The following is a 25,399-nucleotide window of genomic DNA, read 5'->3' as shown; positions in this document are numbered from 1 at the left end:
GCCAAGTCCTCTTTTCCTCACACGCAATGGCGAAGTTGTCCTTCTCCCCTTTTTTTCAGCATCATGAAATCAGAATACTAACTGAAAACAGTATTGTTTTTCCTCATCTTTGAAAGAAAGAGGAGGGAAGAATGTTTAGTAAACACGGATTAGGGAATTATTTTAAATAAATGCAAATTATTTTTCATAATACAGAGTGCTTTAAATAATCCCATACTGCCTGCCTTAAAGGGGGGACACACCGTATGCTTTCTCATTACTCACCCTAATGATTTTCCACACAATTAGCTGTTACTGAAGTATCCTTTTTTATCCTGTAGATTATTCTAATTCAGCTAATAATGTCCCTTTTCCCTGGCTGCAGCTAACTGACACCATCTAATAGCTGACCCAGTGGAAATAATAGTGAATTTTCCTGCAGGATTCAGACACCTGCTAACAGCAGCTTCTGGAAGAGGATTCCTCTATTTGTAAAGGGACTTGTAGCACACTGTCTGTTTAAACAGAGTAAGACTGGTTTCATTTGCGCTGGAGAATTAAAAATTTAATGTATAAATAGCCTGAACATTCTGCAGCTTGCAGAAATTACTCGAATATTACTTGCTCTTCTAGTCAATGAGAAACAGGCTCTTCGGCAGCAAAGAGAAAACCATTCCAAATGCAAAGGAAACAATTTAATGAGAACACATTCTTTTGAATAATATACATATGTACATTTTTAAACTGCAACTGCCTGACAGATCAGTTTCTATGTTGTAAATTAAAAGATAATGTTACATTAAACAAGTGAAAAGAATGACTTTATTTTAAACCCCAAATGCATTTTGCAATCTGACATATTGCATTTATTACTTTTCATGCCAATATGGAAACCTTCTCTTGTAAAAGTCAACCTCAATGAAAAACTCCCATACACATTTTTTTTGCCATTTTTTTAAAATAAAACAAGCATGGGAGGCATCTTGGGCCTGATTGCTCCCTGTGCCTCCCACCCATTATTGTAATAAAACATATAGGTTTTATAGTGCAATTTTTAAGCTGTCCCTTTGTCTTTTGTATTCACAAATAAGGAAAAAAATGTTAGGAATGAAAAAAACTCACATTTTTCAAGAAACTATTAATGAAAAAGAAGCAAAAAAATTTTTTGAAAAATGGGCAATTTGGAGCACTTGAAGGAAAAGGATTGTCAGTCTGAAGAGAAATTGCTATTTCAAGAAAAGCTGGCATAAGCCTTTGCCATTCTAGGAGTTGTTGGCATTTCCTTTCAATATATAGTAAAGAAAAAAAGTCACTTTTATATTTTCACATGCTTTGATTTCCTGTTCCCATGTCTTCATATACATCTAGGAAAGAACAGATAGATATAAAAAAAAGTTGTCCACAATGCTGCATTTCTTTTCTTTAAAAAACACTGTTGCAAACAAAAAGATAAACAAACCAGCAGATCTAAACACAAAAGTAAAACAGTTCTTCAGCCTGAACGACAGCTCCAAGGGCATATTTGTAACACACTGATATTGGACCGAATTTTCAGTATGTGTAAGAGCTCTAGTTTTGAAAAGATAAACCAGTTCTGAGCCATAAATAAATATAATGGCTAATATAGCAACCCACATTGCTGCTTTTTCAGTACAGATATTACAGTTGCTCCTACATTATCAACAATAATGTACCAGAGCACCTGCTATAGGGTAGGCTGAGTCAGTGCAGTTCACAGCACAAACCCCGTGCTGAAATGCCTGGCAAGGGTTTGCATCCTCATTGCTCTTCAGCAGTTGGCAGAGCAGAAATTTGTGAAATGGATAATGTTTGATCTGAGAGAAACAGAGTATATGAGAGGAGAGGAAGATGATGTAAATTTATCTTCATTTGAAGTGAAAATGAAACCTAAGTTACAAACAGTTTCTGCTCGTGGAAGAGTTGTGAGCTGTCAGTGCTTATGCGTAAAAGCTGGCTAAACTTCTTGCTCATTAGCTTTTGCAGCCATTCTCGGATTTCTTATGTATGTGGAAGAGCATGTTGTTCAGTTTGTCACAGGATTTATATTTAGTTTAAAAAATGTGCAAGAGTCATTAAAAAAACCCCACCAAAATGGCTTAAAAGACTGTGTTTAATGAAATAGTTGAGTATGTGACAGTCACGCAATACCCTGTGACTGTGGATCCCAGAGATGGAGCAGAACAATTTCCTCAAAAACTGATTTCATGTTTTCCCTTTGATTCTTTGGAGAAGCAGGGGAGGCAAATCTGCAAAAGGCTGTTGTGAAGAGTGACTAATATCACCATGCAAATGTAAGAGTGCAAAACCAGCTATCACCTCAGCTCATTTTTTGACTGCATTTAAGTTATGAGTCCGTCAGTCCAAACCCAAGAGAGTTTATGAGTATAATTAGATTCCAGCAGTATTCTTACTTTTTAAGAGCTGGGGCACATCTAAAATTTTGTAATTATTTAGAGTGTCAGAGGTATATGTGCATGAGTGGATGAAAAGGCTGATAAAAGCATAAGGAAAAGTGGAAGGAAAAAGCTATTCCCAGGGTGTTAGGCATTGGCTAGTCCATGATTTGCTGGTACCGTCACTGGGATTCCGAACAGTGAGAGAACAGCTAACACTGTAGAAGTTAGATTTAAAGAGATGATTTGAAAGATTCTCAGAGAGTGTAAATCTGAGAATGAAACAGTGGTTTTGATTTATTTTTCTTTGCACATTAATTCTAATAAATTTATGAAATTACAGCAGTTACAGTCAGAACCACTCGGAATAAGAGTAAAATGATCACTTTACTAACAAACCTGCCTGGCTCCCATAATATCCATTCTTTGTTTTGTATACACAGAAATTCCCACTGTAAGCAGAGTGCAGGCAAGTTCTGTATCATTCTTCCCATGAACGTTGCTGATTACTGTACAGATGGCTGCATACCAAGTCTGTGGGATCCACCCATAAGCAATCATTACTTTGCAGTACAGGAGTTTGGAATTACTTTCCCAGCTCTGTTTCCTGTTCTGTGGTGTTTTGTTTCTTCCTTATACTGAATTATAAAGCATCCTGATGCAAGTACCAGTATCAACTTAGTAGTCCTTATTTATTTGCCACTCAGAGTGCTCCTCCGCGGCAGGTCAGGAATTGGAAGATTCAGGAAAGCAGTCTTTCTAATATGAGTAATTTACCCATCACCATGTTTAGCAGATTTTATTAGTGAAAATTTTATTCCTACATTTCTTTTTAAAAATCTTGATATATGAAAAGAACAGCAAAATGGGTTTATGCAAACGAGTTCTTTACAACTACAGAATATGTCTGTGAAGTTTGAGTTGAAATCTGAACTGTCACAAAGTTCAAGTTACCTTTACGTTGAATTTATTATTTTTTTAGAGTGCTTATGTATCAGTGAGAAAGTTGAGAAGGAAGACATGTAGGAGGAAGAATAAGAAAAGATGTACTTTATGACTGTTATGTTTTACATCTGGTTTAGAAAATCATCTTAAGGTTCAAAGTGAGTAACCCCAAGCAGAACAATTGCTTTCTCACTCATCAGCTTGCTTTTACAAGCATGGCTGCATGTTTGTGTAGATAATTTGGACACACAATTGAAGATGTAACCTGCACAAAATTTTTAATAGTGTAAGTACTGAATACTAATGCAGTCACATAAACATTGTGATTGCTCAGCCAACTGGTTAGTATATTGGTAACAGCGCATATTTTCCTTTTCAGCCATAAAAGAAACAGAACACATAATAAAAACATGGAAAATGTGATATAATAGCCTTGTTACCAAATGAAGTCTTGTGTGCTGTTCTTAATTTGTAAGACTGTCGATATTCAGAACAGATTTATGGCAGCTATACCACAATTACAGAAACTTTACAGTGTATTCACTCTTCTTATGCCAAGAAGTGCTATGAAGTAGGTGATTTGAACAAAACCAGCACTACCAGACACTAACCACATAAGCACAACTTGCTGTGGTCTTTGTTTCTGGTATTTAACTCAGCAAAAGTGTTTCTGTGGAGTTCCCAGCCAGGGTACTGCAGAACAAGAATTCTTTTGCTCTAAATCATTAGTTAAGATACAAATTAAGACATTGCTTACTCAGGTAACTAAGCATTGTCCGTTAATATTTCAGTGACCATTTTAACAACAACTGGTTATTGATCAGCTGACCAGTTTCAGCATTGCAAAAAACCCACCCCTAACTCTACTTGGCTTACGTCTGGCAGGTCTGGAAGCCGTGCTGCTGATTGAACTGCTTTGATTGAAGATTTAACCTGCTCAATGGGAAGTGCTGATGGCTCAGTGCTATGAAACTGTAGCCACCCTTTTAAAATATTTGGGAATTTTCATTTGAAATCGTGGTTGAAGATTTTAGCTTTTGTTTTTCACACTTAGACAAAACTGGCATGATGAAACAACAGACTGGAGTATTGAGGAAAAGTGAGGGATTGCATAGGAAACAATGGAGGAACTGATGTAGTTTATACCTGTTTTCCTTCCTTCCCCCTCTCGCTCACTCGAATCAAACGCCAGGTACCAAAATGAAAATTTTCTGGATGCAAAAGTATTTGCCTTCAAGCTACCACATGAGCACAGACAAGCTTTAACTTACTGTTGATGGTCTTGTTGCGGCTGCTCAGGAATATGCTGAATAACTTCATAAACCGTACTAAGTATATCCTGGCAGGGGACAAAGTCTGAGCCAGCAACAGATTGACTTGAAACCTAAAAGTAGCAAAGAGTATTCCTACTGTGAGTACAAATGGGAAAACATTCAACGGAAATTAAACGGATCATGTAACTTCTCATTTTTTAAACTTTTCCCTATCAATGATTTGTGTTTGGATTTAACAATTCATCTCTATTAGTTTACAAGTCACTTTGAGTAAGTTTTCATCACATTTGTAGTAAGACAAGCAATAGTTTTAAATTCAGTTAGGATCTTAGAAGATCTAGGATGCAGCTGTTGCATCTAGTACAGCAAGTATTTTATATTAGTGTACCACAGGTCAAGGAAGGAACATTTGACAAAGAGAGAAGCAGGAGAACAGATAGTAAAAAAGGAGAAAATATTCACGGAAAGGGTTCAGCATAAAACTCCCACCTGCATGAAAAAGAGAAGGAACTGCAAGGAATTTCCATAAATGAAGTAATACTGAAATTGTTCAATATGTTAAGTATATAAATCTGCTCTTATGTCAACAAAACACCCAGTCTCTGCATCCATAAGGAATTCTCAGTCTTTCTGTCTATACCTAACCTCCAGTTCATTATCTCCACTTTCTTATTTTTCCCTTTTTTTGCTAAATAACCAAAATGAATCAGTGGCTCAAACGCTGACTTTATCTTCAATGCCATAAATCTGAGTAGTTGAACATAAACCAGTGGAGTTTCTCCTGTTTCTTGAAATGGTACTGGAAATTAGAATAGGTTTCATTGCTGTATATCCATTCTGTTGTCTTTGTCACTCTCTCCCTCCTGACCTACTAAGGCCCCAATTCTGCAAGGATGTAACTTCGTGATATGATCAGCCTAAGGGATATCGTAGTGTGACTAAGGCTGTGATGATTTAGGGCCTGATCTCTGTACTTAATAAGCCTCCTATGGTCACAAAATTTCACACATACAGTTTGGCTGCTCTGTTTTCTAAAAGCCTTTTATCTCTGCTGCTCTAAAAGTCTGTCCTCTCCACTAACTTTTATGATAACACTCTAGCCCCAGAAATATGTATTTCAATCATTTAACCCCAGCAGAGAAAAGGGTTTATTAATCTATGACTGGTTTTTGCTAATATATCATGTATTATGAGAACTAATCATAGTAACAAAATAGGTGTAACTGTTGATGTGACCCTGTGTGATCACATTTCAAGAGCTCTCCCTTGCCTGACCATACTGATGCTGTCCACAGGTACAAGATTGCATTGCCAGTAATTTTCCCTAACAAAGCGAGTGTCTTCTACTTCCTCCCAGTTTGAGTCTGTTGTCCCTACATTTTATGTCCTTATTTCTCATTTTTTCTTTGTCCTTTTACATCACATCAGAACAATCTCCAACTGCTATACAGTAATGTCAGCAAAGCCACAGTGAAGTAGCGTACGTAGTAGGATTTTTTCTGCTAGAGAAATTCCTGTGTGTAAGTTCTCCCCCACCATACGTGAAGCTAACAAAATAATTCTTGTGAAATATAGCTGATTTAGTTTGCATATTTTTTCAATTAAAATTTTAAATACCCCCCGAGACTTTTCTGCACTGCCAAAGTTGTACATTGCATGGGCAGCAATATTAGGGCCAAGGGAGAAAATAGCATCACAATAATTAATTTGCTTGTGTGACACAAGTGGTTCAGTGCTACCCATCTACCCAATGCTACTAATATTCTTTTAATGTAGGGCAGCTGAGCTGAGATTGTTGTCTTTAGAGCTTGGTTTGTTCCTTACTGCACCATGTTGATACAAGTACAGAGATAACAACACAGTAAAGAAAGAGCAAGTACTAGGTAAACAATAGCCATGAATATGGTGTCACATAGACATCTGTAAAAAGAAACAGAAGCAAACTGAGAAAAGGACTCTAGTACAGGTATTTAGCACATCTTAAGAAATGGAAAAGAAACCATCAGTTTATGATGTAAAATCACATACCCTAGAACCACTGGCAAGATCAGGAATAGCGACAAATTCATATATCCCAAAATCATCCAAAGCACTTTCATGTCCTAAAGTTAGAACAAACAAACATGAAAAAAGGTATCAAGATAGAATATGAACCTGGAAAATAATGACTGGCAAAGTAATTTGGCCTAATTTTTAAAATATCTGATTATTGGTTGTTTGATCTGCTTTAAACTATTTCCCTGTCAAGCTCCTAAGCGGGTGTGGAGTGAGGCAGGGCAGCTGCACAGCCAGTGTGCACAGTGCTTGGCTATCTCCAACACCTTGGACCAAGCGAGGAGCCTCTCGCTAACCTCAATAACAGTTTTGATAGAGCCATTGGAACTCTCTTTGCTGGAAGGCTAAACAGACCAATTTACTTTCATTTCCCATAGAAAGGAGGCCTACTCCATAAGCTCAGCACATCTACACTGTAGTGCGGCAGTACTGCCTGAATCTTTTATAATGCTGAGAATAAAAAAAGGAAACATGATGATAATAGGCGACACATTATTAAACCAGTTGACAGACTGTATCTTGGACTTCAGATACAACTTGTAGTTAGGGTGGGAGTCTTTCTCTACCCTTCCACTGTCCAGGAGATCTGAGACTCTTGGTTGTCTCCTGAGTATCACTCCACAGCAAAGGCTGCAGCACTAAAGACAGTGCTGAGATTCTCTCTGACACCACTTGCAGGGGTGAATTAACCTCTGTGCTGAAGTGAATTTCTTACCTTCCTAAGCTTCATATACTTCTCTATCCTCTCACATGTAGCAGCTTATGGCCTGCTCTAATGCTTTGGTAGAAAGGGATGGGAACAAAAGTGCTACCCTTCCAAAGGATGGCTTGTCTCCAGCCTCTCATGCCCAGGATGATGTGGGAAGGATTGTGGAGGGAAAAGAGGCAGTGACAAAAACACACTGGGTCCTGATGACATACAGAAAGGTAGTACAGAGTGTGGTAGAGGCTAAAATATATATACTGAAATGTCATATTAACATCTCACAATTTTGGTACTGATTGGTGCCATGAACATTTAGAAGTGTGATCCTCCCATGGCTTATCACCTCTCACTGCTATCCCATAATAACACTGATTTATTTCATATTGGTGAGGACAGCAGAATGCAGATGATTCTAACCCATGTTAACAGCTAGAATTCAAGCCAACAGGTACATACTGCTGTGAACTCCGGGCATGAACTAAACCTACACTGACCCGTTGTCATTTTGGTTTTATTTTAAGTAAGCTAACATAGAGGTAGGTGTGCAACTCAAGTTAAAAACACACTTCCCTTCCTTTCCTTCTTTCTTTTTGTATCTGAAGATGGTAGTTTTTTGCAGCTTATGCTCATGTTTCTTTCATTAGCATTACCTGAAAATGTCTGTGCCTTCCTGTAATCAGCCCCTGGTCTAGAAAAAATAAACATGTTTTTCAGTTTGATGTCATAAGCCAAGGAAAGCGAATTAATATAATAAAATGCAATTCTCTTGATGGAAAGAACTGCAAGACCTAAGAATGATTTATTTTTGTACCTGCTCTGCAGCTTCTGTTGTATCACTGAAAAGAAGATAAAAAGAAAAATCATTCTTCATGCTCTGATGGTCCAAAAGATAAGCTGGAGCATGCTTAACTTTCACATACCTTTATGTGGCTGATATCTTTTCCATATGAATAAAAAGGCCATAGCTAGGATCAAAAATAATGAAATTCCTGTTATTACTGCAAGAGATGACAAAGATTTTCCTTTCTGGGCCAGCTTTTCCAATCCTGTGACAAAGAAGGTGAGTACTGTATTTAGTCTCTTGTTCTGTACAATGTGCTACAATGACACTGAAAAATGCATCTTTTGAAATTCATCTGAAGATAGTAAACCTGCATAGGGATACAAAATAGATACAAAATTTGGGTTCTTGTGTATCGGTAATATTTTTTTTTTCCCCATAAATCTTGTAAACTGGAAAAACAATGATATGCATATCAGAAATGAGTCCAGAACAGATTGGTACCCAGAGCTAAATGAAGGTCAGTAAACGTAATCCATGAATTACAGCATCACAAAAAAGTAGATGGATATTCTAATTTTAGGCATAGAGACACCAAACTACCAAGAAATTAGGTGACAATTAGGTGAGCAGTTTGTGCTAGATGGGAGGGAAATCCTCCCAGCTGTAGGAGCTGTAGAGTAAGAGGGGATAAATGAACTATTGTATTTTTTCTAAAGATTACTGACAGTCTGGTTGTTTATGAAATCCCATCAGAAGCCAATAAATTATGTTTGTTTGTATTCATGTCTAAATATATTCCAAAGTATTTCTTTCCTTTGCTCGGATCTTTCACTATACATTAGCAGCAGTTTTCCAGTGGGATTTACTGATACAGCACAAACACAATACGTATATAATTATATACATGAAAGCATGTGGAAAACATTTGTATAGAATTTGCAAAGACAGGAATGTGAAAGTGAAGAAATGCCAGGCATAGGTCCTTGTGCACCCTTAATTTCCTCCTTTTGCTCTGAATTGTGCAGAATTCATGTAATTAAAGGCCACATCACAATCCATACAGGTAAATTAAGGCTGCATATTTGTCAATGCCAGCTTGATTAATACAATTCATATGTGTATTATTTAGCTGGATGTGTTTCCAGTACTTTGATGAACTCCTGTGCAGAGAGCTAGCATTGCTTACATCTACTTACACCTCTGACACTGTGCTGGCTGCATGTGCAGTGATTATCACAAAGATTTAATATGTGGATTTCAAACCAGATGCATCTTGAAGACATGGGAAAATAAATCACTGCAAGTTCACCAAATTTCTTTCATACTCCTTCAATGTACTGCTTTCCTCAGAAAAAAAACCCAACAAATGCTGGAGCATCAGCCGAGTCCTGAAAAATGTCCTTTAAAACAAATTGTTTCAAATTTATACTCAATAAATATTGTCTACACAGGCCTACCAGTGCAGAAAACAAAGATGTGCTCTTTGCGTGCATTTAACACACTCAAGTTGACTCAGCTTGAGAACTGAGCAATGACTTGTGTACATAATGAAATACCTCCTCTTATTTTAAAATCTAACTAGTCTTGGCTAAAACTGTGTGACAACTTAGTGCAATTATTGATATAATTGTAACTTAATGATATAATTGTTTTCTTGCTGATTTTTATTATTAATTAGGCAGCTGTTTATAGCACCATATAGGTAAGTTTCAGTCCCTTAAGTGGGGAAGTTGTGTAAGGTCTTCTGAAACATCAGCGTTCCTGTAGCTGCTGAAAATAGGGTTTCCAGTATTTCGAAAGGCACAGTCCAGGCTCTGTATCTAGGATTGTGGGGACAGGGAGAAGGGATATAGAATAATATTCATAGTCTTTGCTTACTATGTTTAATCAGTTTCAACCAGAATTTAGCCTGAGCAGGATCTCTGAGGTTTAGCCTCATGTGTGAATTCATACTTCTTAGATTCAATCAGTGCTGCATTGCAAAGTGTAGGCTTGATGTCTGGATTTACTGCTATCTGAATAAATATTCATCAAGAAAATGGCTACGAAGGGGGAACTGATATTTTTTAATTTTTAAATACACAGGATAAAATGTTTTAAAAAGCTTTATTTAGGCAAAATATTTGTAATCAGGAAATCTATGATTTTAAGTGCAACTAAACGTGAAGCTGTGGCGTTTTCCCTTCTTTTTGGCCTTTGAAAGGAAATCTCAGCTGAATGTCTTCACACTTATTGATGAATATTCACATATATATCATAGCTTACATGAACTTCCTGAAGAAATGTTGTGTTTATTTCTACAGACACATAGCTCTGGTTGTATTTTCTTTCACCACTAACCACAGTGTTTATTTTTAAAGTGCAGTATTCTCATTGTAAAATTGCAACCCATCTTCCCTACAGCATAGTGAGAGCCATAGATTTGTGATGAATCCGTAAGTCAGCCTGAATGTTGGACATCTGCTCTCCTTGTTTACCTAACAAATGGCTGAGCTCTTTGTTCTGCACAAGCAAAATTGCTTTGTTAAATTTTCTAAAAGGCATTCTAGTCTATCTTGTTGAATGTTAATAGCACACATTTCTTATCTGAAAATACTTGTATTGATCTGTATTAATAAGAGGTGTCAGACTTCTCAATTACTTGTTCTTTTCTGTATGCTTCTGGAGATTTTCTGAAAAACTGCTTTGTTGCTGTTTAACACAATCTGATACAGGAATTGAGGTTATAATAATGAGAAATAAAGGTGTCCGTTCAGCAGAATCTAGCAATCAATCTATAGGTTCATAAATAAAGACAGTGAAATAATTTTTACAAACAGATTGTAATAAAACCATTCATCATCATACCTTGCATTATTATCATACACTAAACTAAGGTTCTTATAATACCTAACCACACTGGAAAAATATTAAAGACCTTCATTGCTGTGAGTCTATGCCTGGTTATTTTAGTCAGTGATATGCTTGAAACTATCCCATGTACTGGTCACCTGGTGGCCCCAGGGCTCACAGCTCCTGAAAGCTGTGGGACAGAGAGCCTTGGACAAAATCTGCCCTTGGGAGGAAAGGCCCATCTTGGCATTCAGCAGACTTCTGCATCATTCTCTCCATTCATCTTTATCATTTTTAAAGGAAAAAAATAAGAAACAGAGTAAGAGACATATAATTCTGTCATGTTACTTGGTCATGATGATGTTTACCTACTGAGGAAGTTTTTCTACTCAAGGGATAAAGTTCCAAATGGCCAAATATATTTTAGTGTCAAACTCCCACAAAACTTCAGCAGCTGGTAGGTCTTGTCCCAAGCTGTGTCACACTGCGAGTAAAACCCAGATCCACCTGAATGGCCAAAATCCCCTTTGCTACTTTGTTAGCAAGACCTCACTTCTGATACATATCCTCTCTCTAAGAATTATTTCTTTTTTCTGGGGTTGACACTCTGCTCAGACATTAGTTACAGCAATGAATTAATGTTCTTACCTACAGAAGTAACGACAACTGTGAAGTGAGTTTCATCTCGTTTTCCAGTCACGTTGTTGAAAGCACGGCACATGTAATCTATTGTCTTCTGGGCCACTTTATCAGATACAACTTCCAGATGGGGTCCATATTTGATTACATGAGTGGTATTGTCAGCCCTTTGACTCCACGAGTAAGTATTTGGTGGATTTGAATCTGCTGAGCAGTCGAACAGTATAACTTCCCCCATGTCAACTGTAAACACTGCCCCTATATTCAGACCTTTATCTGATTTAACTCTAAGTCCATAAGGTCCATCTGCATTGAAAAAAAAACAAAACCCCACAGTGGAAAAATTAAAATCAAATTATATAATGAAACTTTAAATAGAAGCATATCTTAAAACTCAGAATTTTTAAGTTAGACTAGCCTTTAGAATGGCTGGTATTGGACTCAATCATTTCAATTAAAAGGCTTTCAGTTCAGTACATTTATCTCAGACTACACCCACTTAATACTGATCTAATTGCTGTTTAGGGAAAACGCACAGGTCTATGCATTGTTCAGTACAATAAAAAGAATGAAAACTGAAAACAGTTGTAAACGCTGTGAAGAGCAGGTCTTCTTCAGGGGCATATTTGACCCTTTCTACACAAATGCCAAACTCATTGGCATGAGTAATTTCTCTGCACATTTAAAAGTGAACAAATAACCTTGAAATATATAAACATTCACTGTAATACTTTGCAGCATAATAATTATTTGGGGAACTATCCTACAGGTATAATATAGAGTGGGGCTTGCCTTAGATAACTTCAGAAAAAGTTTTCCATAAATGACTGCTAAAATAAACTTTAACCTTCCCCCCACTTTATTAGGCTTCTATTATTTCAACATTTGTGTTTCTTTCAACAGTCAGCCCTTGTGCTGAAAGAAAGCTGTGTGTCTGAATATAACTAGAAGAGGCATATATTGTCCAATAGTCATGTGTCCATTACTCAGAAAATTGAGCAGCTAAGTATTTTAAGGGTAATCATCATAGGAAAATGGGAAAGGAAACAATATATTTAAATATGATAAGACTATTTCCCATGCTATTTTTAATAAATAATTTCAGATCATGGGGTTTTTATATCTTTACATGTTAAAATATATTTTTACAGGGATCTAAGTATAGAAATTAATGTAGAGAATATAATAATCAAAATGTGCCTTATTAAATTACTTTTTCCAGTCAAAAGAACTAATCATTTTAACGTTGCTAATTCCCTAAGGGCTTACATGCATAATAAAAAAAGCCCAGACCTAATATTGACAGAAGCCAAAAGAAGAAAATATGCAGAACATCTTTTTAGTAGGGTCCCTAAAATTGACTAAAGCTGCTGACAAGTTCCTCACACAGAATGGCATAGCAAAAAGGCAGATAAGTCAATATTATGCCCATTGTAGACAGTGTAATCAAGCAATATTTCCAGCTTCCCATGGTTATCTGGAGGCATTAAGATAATGTAGCTGGGTTTGAATGTGGAATTCCTTGCTACATGAATTGGCACACTGGGACATTTCAGACTTTCTCTCATCAGGAAATTCAGGCTGACGTTAGACCTTCCTCTAACATGCACACTTGTATTTATTGTCTGTTTTTTTTTATGAGACTGATTTATTCTTCAAGAACACATAAGCAAACAGCATGCAGCACAGAACAGGCCATTTTGTGTGTGCTTCTGGGCTTTTTTCTCCATTTGTGAAGGCTTAGATGAGAGAATGTAGACTATCACACCATGACCTCAGTTTAATCCACTTTTAACCAAATGCCCATATTTCACTATGTAAGCTTCTCAAACTTTTTATTTTCTCCACTTATTTCTTAGCAGTAAGCTTTCTGCAGTCTCATTTTAAGGAAGGCCCAACATCATGCATAATATTTACTTGGGAAATGCAATACAGATTCACTTCAGAATGAATTAGCACTGCTCCCACCTACATCGCAAGGGCCACTCTGAAGAATCAAGGCATTTTTAAAACTCTAGATGCTGGGCTGCTTCTTCACAGGCTCTGCAGTTCCCAAGTCATTTGCTTTACTGATTCCAAGAGCCAGCTGACCCTGTAATGTGCATTTCTGGGAACTGCAGACCTATCACCACTAATTTGGCTTGGCTGACCTTACTCAGGCTGCATGTTTCTGTGGACGAGGAGCACTCCCACAACACCAGCCTCTTACAGGGACTTGTCTGTTATAGGTATTTACTTCCCTTTTTTCATATGGGAAAGGAGAGAGATGTACTGAACTTTGACTTTTTCATAAATGAAAGTAAAACCCCTCACACACTATTTATAGGCAGGAACACACTGTTCTACTCTACAGAGAAAATCAGTGGTTCCTCCTATCCAATTCTTATTTCTTAGAAGAATTAGCTTTTATTTTCAGTGATAATATAACCTTTGATATACATAAACAGAGATTAATGGTAAGAATAGCTGACCGGTCTCTGTGCCCCCTCACTATAGTGGGAGATTTGCCACAGTCTGAAAAAGAATCAGAACAGAGTTCTGCTTTTTTATCAGTATCATAACAGAGCAGCATAGACGAATAACACCAACAACATAACTACACTTTTATATGAAAGCTGCAATTGAAAGAAACCATTATAAAAATACTGACACACACTGGCTGGGGAAGTATGTTTGAAAAAAACAAAGAAAGGTTTTCTTAAGAAATAGTCAAATCTTGCTGAGGTCTGAAAAGTGGCATTCTTTGATGAGGTCAACACAAGCATTGGGTAACCCTTCTGCTTCTCCTGGATCAGTCTTTTGCCTCTCCTGGGCATTGCATAGATCATGAAGATCCCTAAACACTGGGTAGCTGAGGGATATATGCAGCTTCAAGGATGATTCTGAAAAGCAGGTAATTAACCATTTCCTCTCTAGGACTAAATATATTCTAGCTTTGGGAAGTCCCAAGAAAGGAAATCCCACTTAGTCTGTTAAATTCAACTCCATCAGCACAGTACAACAGTACAACGGTTTCTGCTGCAGCCTCCATGACAGCAGCTTCTTCCAATCTTGAAGTAATTTGTTTCTGGGTCATGCTACTGCAACAGCCATGTTCTGTGGTGTATTATCATTATAGCTAATGGAGAAGCAGTATAGTATTAATAAGAAATGAAGAACAAACCACTTGTGATTCTCAGTAAAAAAACATGGTGACAGCCTTCATGGATCCCTCAGCTCTACTTCTCCTTTCCAGTATCATTCTGAACACAAATCTGCCTCTAGCCTCAGTAAAGCCAGTTAACTAAATGACTTGTAAAATAATAAATCATCTTTTCTGAGTAACAATTTACTGCTCTGTGGGAATATTTCCAATTGTTCCTATCACCATGAACCTGTTACAGTTTCCAAGCAGATGGCAGGTATTTACTGTGAGTGACCTTTTTTTTATCATTGCCAGTAACTCCCCTGCAGCAATGACATATGGCACATAGAGATCCCAGGGCCTGTTCTGGATTGTTATTGACAGCTGGGAGATAAACTACTACTGCAGGCAGAGGTTGGACCGAATTATGTGACTTCATACAGCTCAGGAAGTAAGACCTAACTCCCATCACTAACTTGGATATGGATAGTGGCGCAAGTACTGCAGTCTTTCAGCATTGCATTGTTTTATCTTATTTTTTTTTTAATTTTAAATGATGCACAAAGCAAACCCTCAGTTCTGATGAAATAAAAAAGTACATTCTGAAAATGCTAATACTTGTAACAATATTTCCACACGTGGAGGAAAACTGAATCTCAAAGTTGTTGATATACACAGATCTTTTGAGCTGTATGTCACAATCACTCAAACAACAAAAAGTTCCAGAAATGTGGGCACTGAAGAAACTCTGTGATTTTAAAGTTCTGCTAAACAATGGGTCAAAAATAGGTTTTCAGTTTAGAACTTTGAAAAATTTTTCAAATTTGCTGGAAAATACATGTAGTTGAGTGAGGGAGAAGGGAGAAAGCAGTACCAGAGTTGACACTGAAGGGCACACAACTTGTCAGTGCAAGTGTCCCAGACACCCATCAGTGTGATAAGTGCTCTGGAGGCAACCCTGTGTGCAAGATGTCAGAAATGCAAATGCCGACCAGGTGGTGCCGCAAACGTAGAGCAGTAGAAAAGGTAGCAAGAGTGGCAGATATTTTTCTAGCCTGACCTGATTTTATTGCATTGTAAGAAGGCTGTCAGGTGGTGCTGGGTACAGTGTCCCCAGGTTTTGTGTAGGTATTCTTTGAAGAGAGAGATGTATAAGGCCCATTCATAGCTCATTAATGTGAGAAAAGCAGTAGAGGCAGTGCATTCATACACATGCATCTCTCATTCTTAGCACTTTAAGCACTTAAGTGAGCTGAGATTGTGACTGTACAAAAGGCATTTAAAAATGTGCTACTTTGAGGAAAGAATATGCTGATTTTTTTATATTATTATGGTAATGATACGTTAAAACTCCATCAGTGCTGGTTATTTCCTTGTAGAGCATTTTATCATGATTCCTCTGTCCAACGTGATAGGAGTTCAAGTCACATCTGCCCTGTTTAGGAATCTTTGCAGCAGCTCCTTCATCTTTATGTCTGCATTGCTGTCAATTTTATATGCTGCACCTAAGGGATCAGCTCTTGTCTAACAATATTCTTGACAGTCTTCACTAATTTAGGCAGTCTTTTTCTCTTGTCCTGGTGCAGTGTAGAGACTCACACACACTTTAGATGCAAGACACCCCCTCATTCAATTCTTCCAAGTTATAATCAAAAGTAAATAAGTAGCAAAATGACTAATCAAAGATGAAAGGGGGAGGAAAATATGACATAGTAAGAGGTGTAGTTGCTGAATATGCTAGTAGTGCTATCATAACAAGTCTAGGGCATGGTCTGTCTACCAGCTGCCAGGTTACAGACCCTGGCAAAAGCAAGAGCAAGCACCAGCCCTTGGCTCAACAGGAATACAGTTCCAGTCCTTGCACTGTGCCATCCACACTGTGCCACTGGGTAAACTGGTTATATCTGAACAGGACTGGTGGCAAAGTAGATCCTGACCTGTCTGATTTCAGCTCTCCTCTGAGAAGGGCAGTTTGACCCCTGAGGACATGAGGATCAGAGCCTGGCAAGGTCACACAGGTAGCATGTGCTACTTGCAAATCTCAGAGGCACTGGGAGTTGATATTACAGAAGGGGTAAGGAACAAAATGAGAGTGCCTTTTCTAAGATTTAAAGTATAATTGTTGAATGTTGATTAAACCAATCTTTTGTATCTTCTAACTCATTTAATTCCTGAACTCAACTAACTCACAGTTAGTTTATCTCTGCTAGCGTTTCCAGTCAAAATATATGGCTAGCTTATGGTCTATTCTTATGCCAGCATTGGTCTTTACACAACTCTTCTTGCTCCCTCACGTTTCCCACTTGACATGGAAAGCAAACACTCCTTTCAGCTCTGATTTTGCTAAATCAGACTGGGGTGTCTTCTCCATTCCTTTCTGTTCTGTTTCTTTCCAGTTTGAGATCATTGCTCTGGGAAGTGCAGGAACTGCACATCTGGTCTCATCTTCTGTGTGCCATTAGTATTCCCCTTATTTCCTTGTTGGAAATACTTTGCCAACACACCCTAGAATTACATGCCTTTCTCATGCCTGAATCATACTTCCAGTTCACAAACATCTTGTGATAGCTGTCACCCAGGCTTGCTACCACACCAGGCTTACTTCCCAACCAATCTCCATCTTATGAGCAGAAGTTCATGGTTTTTATTCTCTAAAAGTGCATGCCCATTTATTTTTAACTAGCAAATTTTGTATCAGTTCTATTACTCTGTCAAAGTCATTCAGTCCTCCCAGTTTAATGTTGCAGGTGAACTTCATTGAGATACTCCCAATCTTTATGCTGATGTCATTAATGAAAGTATTAAACAGAACTGGACTCAAAATAATCACAAGGAAAACCACTAATACCAGTTCTTCAGCCTGGTACTTCCTGTACTTAGCTTTTTGATACTGTTTGCTGTTTCCATTTTTAACAAGATTTTCATGTATAACCATCTGATTATTTTTTTCATTTCAGTCACATCTCCACCAGATCTGAAGATATCTGTACTGTGGAATTCCTGAAGTTCCTATTTGAATTCTGCTGTTCAGACTTATCTTCACAACTACATAACACTTTTTATTATACTGTTGTAAGTTAGAGCCGTTACAAACAAGCTCATTTTGAATGCAAGCTCACATATCATGTCAACTGTTTTCTGCCTGTTTCCATAGTTAGAGGCACTCTTTCCAGCCAGATCATTTATACAAAGATAATTATGAATATTTCATATACTCACAATATATGGTTGGTGCAATTATCTCACTTTCCATTGCACTGACAGGGTTAGATACCAGACAGCTGTAATTCCCAATGTCTTCTTTTGCAACAGGAACAATTAGAAGTGTAGCATTGTTTGATGAAAAGGTGTAATTAGGGCTGTCATGGAGAGGCTTCCCATTTTTCATCCACTGGTAAACCACCCTTGTACCTTTACCCACAGTACATTTTAAGGTAATATTCCCTACATACTCCACTACCCCTGAAGATGGTTCAGTATGTACAATTGGCTTTGTGACAGGAACTGTAAAATAAAGAGATATGAAGAGTTGTAAAAGTGACAAGCCAGTATGTTACAGTCTTCATTGTCAAGATGAAACAAATAGCAGTCATCATTCTCTCTGGAAAGTTCTCGGATTTCAAATTTTATATATTAAATGTGGTTAAAGGTTGAAAAAAAAAGGCCATATTCTCAGCTGATGACTGTAAGTATTGTTCTAGTACTTAAATAAAACTAGACTGTTTATATTACTGGTTATAGGACAAAGGCTGCAGTCAGGTATACCATGGCCTCCAGCTCCTGCCTCATAAGCAGATCCCTGTGGCTGCAGAAATGAAAAGACTGCAAAGCATGACATCGCCCACAGTGCGTGACTTCCTCCGTATGGCTGCCTGCAGCTTTGCTGACACTGGGCACCGCCAAAATACACTGTCGATCCAGTCGTGAGGGTGGCTGCAAACCGGGATAGGTATGGGAGTTAAATGGCAGCTATAACTTTGTCAGCTCAAGATGTCATTCACTTCATTATTCCAAGGGCAACAGTTACAGGCCTTCCCCCATATAATCGATAAATTACAGTAGTTCAGGGAAAAAGACTGTTTGAAAATTAATCCATCTTCATGACTGATAGCAGAGCAGAGCCTTATGAAACCTTATTATTTAGAAGTTCATCTAATTTCATATTAATTACTGGTTTTTATACATCTTCAATTTTTTTACTTATGATCTAGAAACATTAGTCAATATATTAATTTTGTTTAAAGATGACATACTTTAGCATTCCCTCCAACAGCAGTAGAAAACAATGTAACTTATTTGTTAGTACTTATTCATGTATGAATGCATTAAATTATACACTATTGTAACTGGATACTAAGAACCAGTACTTCAAAACTATTGCAATTTTATTTTCAAAATGAAGATACTATATTTTACTAACTTACCATCAACAGCTACTTGAATTTTTTGACTGGCAGCTATTGTCCCGTTTCCACGGACATTGACTTTTACAATGTAATTGCCCTCATCACTGATATGCAATGGACTGATCATCAAAGATGCATTCGGTGGTATGAGGGTAAACTTGTGCTGGTATTCCAAGTCTGGAACTACAGTTTGATTTACAGAGCCAAGCAAGTATTTTGGATTACTCTGAGGCCTCTCAAAAAGCCAAATTATCTGGATTTCAGAAGCTGTAGCATTGAAATTGTAGTCAACAGGAAGATGGAGTGGTTGCCCTGCAATACCATGGATGGTATGAGATGGTACTGTCAACTTTAAGGCAGAACAAATACCTGCATAAAAATGAAAGAACAAACAAATAAATAAACTCAAAACACAAACGGAAACCCTGGAAAACTCAAAGGAGAAATTCTCACAGAGAAAAAACTCTCAAGGTTAAAGCTTTCATTTTTTTGTTTGATTATAACTCAGATTTCAGGTAAGAAAGGGGCAAACACTCATTCACCGTGGTGAAGTTGGATCTAGCTACGGAGCTCCAGCTTTAAAATACCTGAAAAGCCAAAGGAAGGATATTTGCAATTTCTGGGCAGAGGATCTTTTATTGTTGAAAGTTTGACAAAAATGAGAAAATATGCATTATTTTCCTTTTAAAATATTCCAGATTTCTAGGTCTTATACTGTCTAACAGTCTTGCATTGCAAACTCAATTTCTAGGAACTTTTATTCTGGGTTGGTTTAGCTAGGGAAAAATTTCTTAGTGTTACTTTGTCAGTTATACTGAGAAATTGCCTGAAAATGTAACAAGCAACACTTCCATGAATACGTCTGATCAAAATCGTATATACTTATTATCGCTGATTGCTCTGTACTGTAAGACTAAATTCAAGAAACATTACTAAGCTTGCAGAAGTCAAGTATTCCAATTTTAGGAAGGAGCAGAATTAGGGTTTGCTGTTCATATGCACAAAAGCAACCTTTTCAGCCACATGATTAATCCTGTTCTCCAAGAATTCTGCCTCCGTTAGGGTGCAAAAAGGCCACTCCTCAGCTAATCATCAGCTTTCCTGTATATTATATTTTAATCTTTTTTCACTGTGTTGGCCTGAGACAGATTTATAGAACATTATTAAAACTTTACCCTTAGGACTGAGTGATTGATTTCCACATGAACTTTTCCACAGCACTCACAAGTACAGCAATGGTGTAAAGCATTGACGTTAATGAATTGATTTCACAACACCATTATAACTGATATGACTTTACAGATGAGGAATTTAAGCCCAGAGAGAATTAACAGCAAAATTACCCACTCATTTTGGATGATCAATTCGAAATATTAAAGACTGGATTATTCAAAATACATATTTTAGTATGTTCAAGATGCAACTCCTTTTGACTTCAGTCGCAGGTTTGATTGCTCAGCATTGAGTACTCAATATTACTGAAAAGCACACTGCAAGTGCTAAGTCAAAACCCTGGGGAAAAAGCAACCTCTTATTAGTGAGAACACACAAAAAATGTGATTTAAGTAATCTGCCTACCACTGCATAAAAGCACACTGGAAACTGAGAGAGAGAATGCACTGCCCAGGGCAGCATGCAATGATTTCACGATGCACCATCTATTCTTTTCCTGCTACTGAACATCTTTGGTTGGACCAGATGATCCTTGAGGTCTCCTCCAACCTGGTATTCTATGATTCTATGATTCTTGACATGTTTTCCAAACCCTGTGACACAAATGTAACTCCCAGCTGAAGTACATATACCCTCTACCTGGAAAGGGGGGTGCAGAGGGAGCTACATGTGAAAAATATCTGACTGTGCTATTAAAGGTTAATCTAATACAGAGATAACTTTGTTTCTTAAATTTCCTACCTTCATAGCATTTGTCTTTATGACAAAAGGAAATTTTTAAAGGTTCATTTGTGTCTAATTTCCTAGGTTATATAGCAGGAAAAGATAAAAATATCAATTCCATAGCATGATATGGTATCTGTATATGTCTCTTGGGTTAGAATCTTCAAATTTCACTGCACAGCTGTTTGCCACATGAGCTAATCGCAAAAGAAACTGTCACTGGGGATCAGGGTAGGGACACAAAATGGGGGTGGGGGTAACAGATGCAGCATGACAATATGTAATGCCAGTAATTAATGTTACAGGTACTCTGGAAGGGCATAAAATCTAGCAGAGTAGAGATGGTGTGGGAGGGCACCTGGTTGTGGGTAGCCAGCAGTCCGTGCTGCTGAAGGTGCCCACAAAACCATCTGTGAGATACTAACTCTATTTCAGGAAAAAAAACCCTATTGCTAAGAAATCTCTGGTCATATTCTGTCCCTTCAGGAACCAGTGAGTTTTATTATCAACAAAAAGCCAGCTACAAAGTCTACCCCAAAAAAAGTAATTTTGTGGCTGGCATCACTTTTCATAAATCTGAGCAATACTATACTCAACTAGAGAAGACAGCTTGCAGCATTTCTGACGGTATAGCAAGGAAACCAAAGGAAAATGTGGCAGAACACTATTGGGGTGATGTGTATAAGACAGTGAAATCCTTTGACAGAAAGACAGGCAAACCCACCTTCTCAGGGGCTAAAGAGGAAGCAGGCAGAGGACTTCAGGTTGCATGGACACTGACATGGAAAGGACAGTTGGGGGTCAGCTGAGATGGGAGGAGAATGGGACAAAAAAGGAGAAAGTGTGTAGAAAAAATATGGAGAAGTTTAAGTGCAGGATACACAGGACAGAGATGTTTACATGCTTAACTTTTTCTAGAACAAAAACCTGAAATGGCTGAAGCCCGTCAAATTGAAGCCTCCTCCCCTACCCCTTTTTAATAGTATTTGTGGCCTGTTGTTCCTGCACAACTCTTACCGACTTGCTGGACTCTGGTTAATGGGAAATTAGTTTTGTTGGTTGTTGTAATGGTTGTTCTAACATTTCTCAGAGGCAAATTTCCTCCCTGCGAACCTTGCAACACAAATCAGATTTAAACTGCTGTTGTCCATTTGAAAAAGAGAAAAAACCCACAATTCCTCAGTATAATCCTTCACAAAATATTTAATGTTGGAAAGGTATTTCATATAACCCACTGAAAACATTTCAATTTTTAAATCTCCTTGAATAAAGTCAAAAACATCTGTTAAACACTGGGAGATCTGTAAATGATCAATTAAAAGATCCGTCCATATCCTTCCTCATTCTTTAGGCATAACATTGCTCAATTTTTGAGTTTACTTAGCTGTCAATAAGCAATTGTGCTGTAGGACAAGAAGTCAGTAACAGCTGCAGTGTAATCATAAAATATGTATAACAAATAATATTTCTCAGATCTGTTCATGCAGAAAATCAGCAAAAACCAAGCAGGTCTAGTGAGCACCAGGATAACTGGGACCACCAGTGTAGAAGGTACCACCACAAGACAGTAAGATAAAGGGAATTGTGTCTGGAAAACTTAATTTCTTCTCAGTTAAAAAATGTGGGAATAGAAACTGTAAATTAACTTTGTTCCATTTGATTCATGGGGAAAATCAGCTCCATGTAACAGCTTGGAAAGACATTTTGATCTGCAGTTAAGGAAATTCTTTTAACAAAGACCAGAGGTGGTGAGGGCAGAAACCCTGTTTTCCCCTGGGGTCTGTTCAGGAACATGTTTGGGCAACTGCAGTTTTTGCTTCTCCTTCTGGGTCTGCTGGGGTGATTTTGTGGAGCACCATCAGCATGCAGGAGCTCCTCCATTGCCAGCAAGGCGAGGGGCAAGGCAGGCTGCGGCTCAGAGTTGTTAGATGATGGTGCTCTGTCAAAGGCAAAGGTTTTACAGGACCAGTGCTGGGGAGACTTCTGGCTTTAACAGAAATCAAATCTTTTGCAGTCTGGAATATTCTTCACCAAAAAGGTTATTTCTTCACCAAAAGAGTTGTCAAGCACTGGAACAGGCTGCACAGGGAAGTGGTTGAGTCACCATCCCTGGGGGTATTTAAAAGACATGTAGATGTGGCGCTTAAAGGACATGGTTTAGTGGTGGACTTGGCAGTGTTAGGTTTACAATTGGACTTGATGATCTTAAGGGTCTTTCCCAACCCAAATGGTTCCATGATTCTATGTTATTAGACTAATTTTGATTTTTTAATTAAAACTGAAGACTGTTATGACTAATCCTTGAATTAATGTTAATAGTGAAATCAAACCAATGTGCCAAACTCTTACTTCATTCTCATCAGGCACAAATTCCATATAATTTAAGCCTATCTCTGTAGCTTTCTAAATAATACACCTTTTTCCAAGACAATGGCATTCTGAAAACTAGTTTTTGTGTAATGACCATAAGGGTTGTACCAAAATGACCTCCATTTGGAGCTCAGTGATCTGTGCTTTGCTTCCATCTCATTTTGCTATCACCAGTATTAGCAAGCACAACAGAATCGTTGTTGACATAAAACAAGGGCTGCAGATTTAGTTTAAATAAAAAACTATGACATAACTTTTGAGTGTATGGCATAAACCGAAACCTGCTTAGCGAGGTTTTATCTTTCTCTGAATTTAACATGCACATCTCCTTGTCAAAGTGAGTTTGGCTTCTCAACTGCTTTTCACCAGAGTGTTCATTTAGCTCTGCAGCTCTCCAGAAACCTGATACTTGGAGTAAAATGTCACTAGATCTGTGAGAATAGTTTTTTACACTTTTTGCAAATATGTCCATTTATTAAAAAAACCCCAGATATAATGGACCTGGGCATCTGCAATTCCTATACCCCATTTATATCAGGAGAGACTCGGGCATACTCTTCCCCAGTTTGGGATTTTTGCCCAGGAACAAGTTCCACTGAGCTTTGTTGTTGGACCTAATTTTAACTTCTGAGGTCAATGTCTTTGGTGGGCTTTGTGTCATGCCCCCAGTGCACCTGATTCTTGTCATGATATGAAGTACAAGCTGCCTATTTCCCATACTAGGAAAGGCGTATATCTGAGTAAGGGTATACAATGAGACTTCCTGGTGAACAAATGCGTACTCTGAAGCACTCTGCTCACATATGAGTATCTGTTGTAGGATTTTAATAAAAAATGTCCAATAAAGTTGTAATGTAGATAAAGTGCATATTCACTGCAGTTTTTATCAACCAGGGGTTTAAGTTTTAAAGAAGAAATCCAATAATCTTCATATAAAACTGCAACTGTTATGAAGCCAAAACTCTTCACAATTTAGCTCAAAATCAAGAAAACCAGGTAACTGTGTATGAAGTTCACAAAGATAAAAGAACAATTGTCCTTACACATGAATGAGTAGTACTACATTTGTAATATTATATATTCCCTCTGTTGATATTTACAAACCCACTTAAATACAGAAAGAGTGTAAATACAGAGTTTGTAGAAATGGAAGTTTATCTAACATCTGACCACAGGATATTCCTGTCAAAGTGCATAGAACATCTATTTTTTATCAAGTGAATGGATAACAAATGTATACTTATGAAAACTTCACCCAGATACCAAACAAATGTACTAAAAATGGGAAGACATTCTTCAGCTGATTGAAAGCTTAATTTAGTTTTAATACCAAGTACATTTAAATATTACATATAAATTTTCTCTATTAACTGTAAGGCATCATAGTGAACTGAACAATAATGCATCAGCAGTGTTTCACCATAATGCATTTTTAAAGAGATGTGTAACAGTCTCTGTATAAACTTTGGTTCAGAACCCGTCCAGCCTTACTTGCTAAAAAGAATGCATAATTATATATTAATAAATAAAATGTGACAACATATACGTAATCAACACCTGTGTTTTATATACAGATTATGTATAGCACTAATTTTTGTCTGTTGCTAAAAGTTTATAGCTCCACTCACAAAACAAGGTGACACTATCTGATTAAAAGCTTTCAGGCTACTTTCTTGAAATAAAACTATCTGACAATACAACAGAAATAGCTTTAAATTTAGGAGTATAAAACCAACCCACATCTCCACTGTGACAATCAAACATAATTCATACTGTTTCTTACCTACAAGCAGAAAATATATTTTGCACTGTAAGTCCCAAAAGAAGTTGGCTAAAGGGCTCCACAAAAGCATCTTGTCCCACACAAATCCCACCTTCTTCTCAGTGCTAAGCCAGGGCTTGGACCTGCAGCTGCTGGTTTATTTGCTAGGGAAATCAGCAATGAGTTAACAGGCCCTATCCTGTCCCCTGCCTT

At 37.6% G+C, this 25,399-nt stretch overlaps 1 protein-coding gene across 5 annotated transcripts; it reads right to left on the bottom strand.

Annotated features, from left to right (window-relative positions):
- Positions 1-25,297, bottom strand: HEPACAM2 (HEPACAM family member 2). Of its 5 annotated transcripts, none has more exons than XR_012628368.1 (10): positions 25,208-25,297; positions 19,177-19,527; positions 17,972-18,256; positions 11,638-11,934; positions 8,294-8,419; positions 8,024-8,209; positions 6,641-6,714; positions 4,610-4,722; positions 1,102-1,343; positions 1-107 (listed from the first exon to the last, which is right to left on the bottom strand). XR_012628368.1 is itself a non-coding variant. In XM_074864471.1 (10 exons), the coding sequence occupies exons 1-10, from the start codon at positions 25,275-25,277 to the stop codon at positions 1,334-1,336; spliced, it is 1,389 nt and encodes a 462-aa protein (XP_074720572.1). In that variant the 5' UTR covers positions 25,278-25,297; the 3' UTR covers positions 660-1,333. The 5 variants fall into 5 exon arrangements, 4 of the variants coding, with proteins under 4 accessions (XP_074720572.1, XP_074720556.1, XP_074720581.1 ...); XM_074864471.1 differs by lacking the exon at positions 1-107 and having other exon boundaries at positions 660-1,343; positions 8,024-8,061; positions 8,185-8,209; XM_074864455.1 differs by lacking the exon at positions 1-107 and having other exon boundaries at positions 660-1,343.
- Positions 25,298-25,399: the final 102 nt, after the last annotated feature.

The sequence above is a fragment of the Strix uralensis genome, chromosome 1 (assembly GCF_047716275.1).
Source record: "Strix uralensis isolate ZFMK-TIS-50842 chromosome 1, bStrUra1, whole genome shotgun sequence".
NCBI lineage: Eukaryota > Metazoa > Chordata > Aves > Strigiformes > Strigidae > Strix > Strix uralensis.
This window is presented reverse-complemented; position numbering and strand designations above follow the sequence as displayed.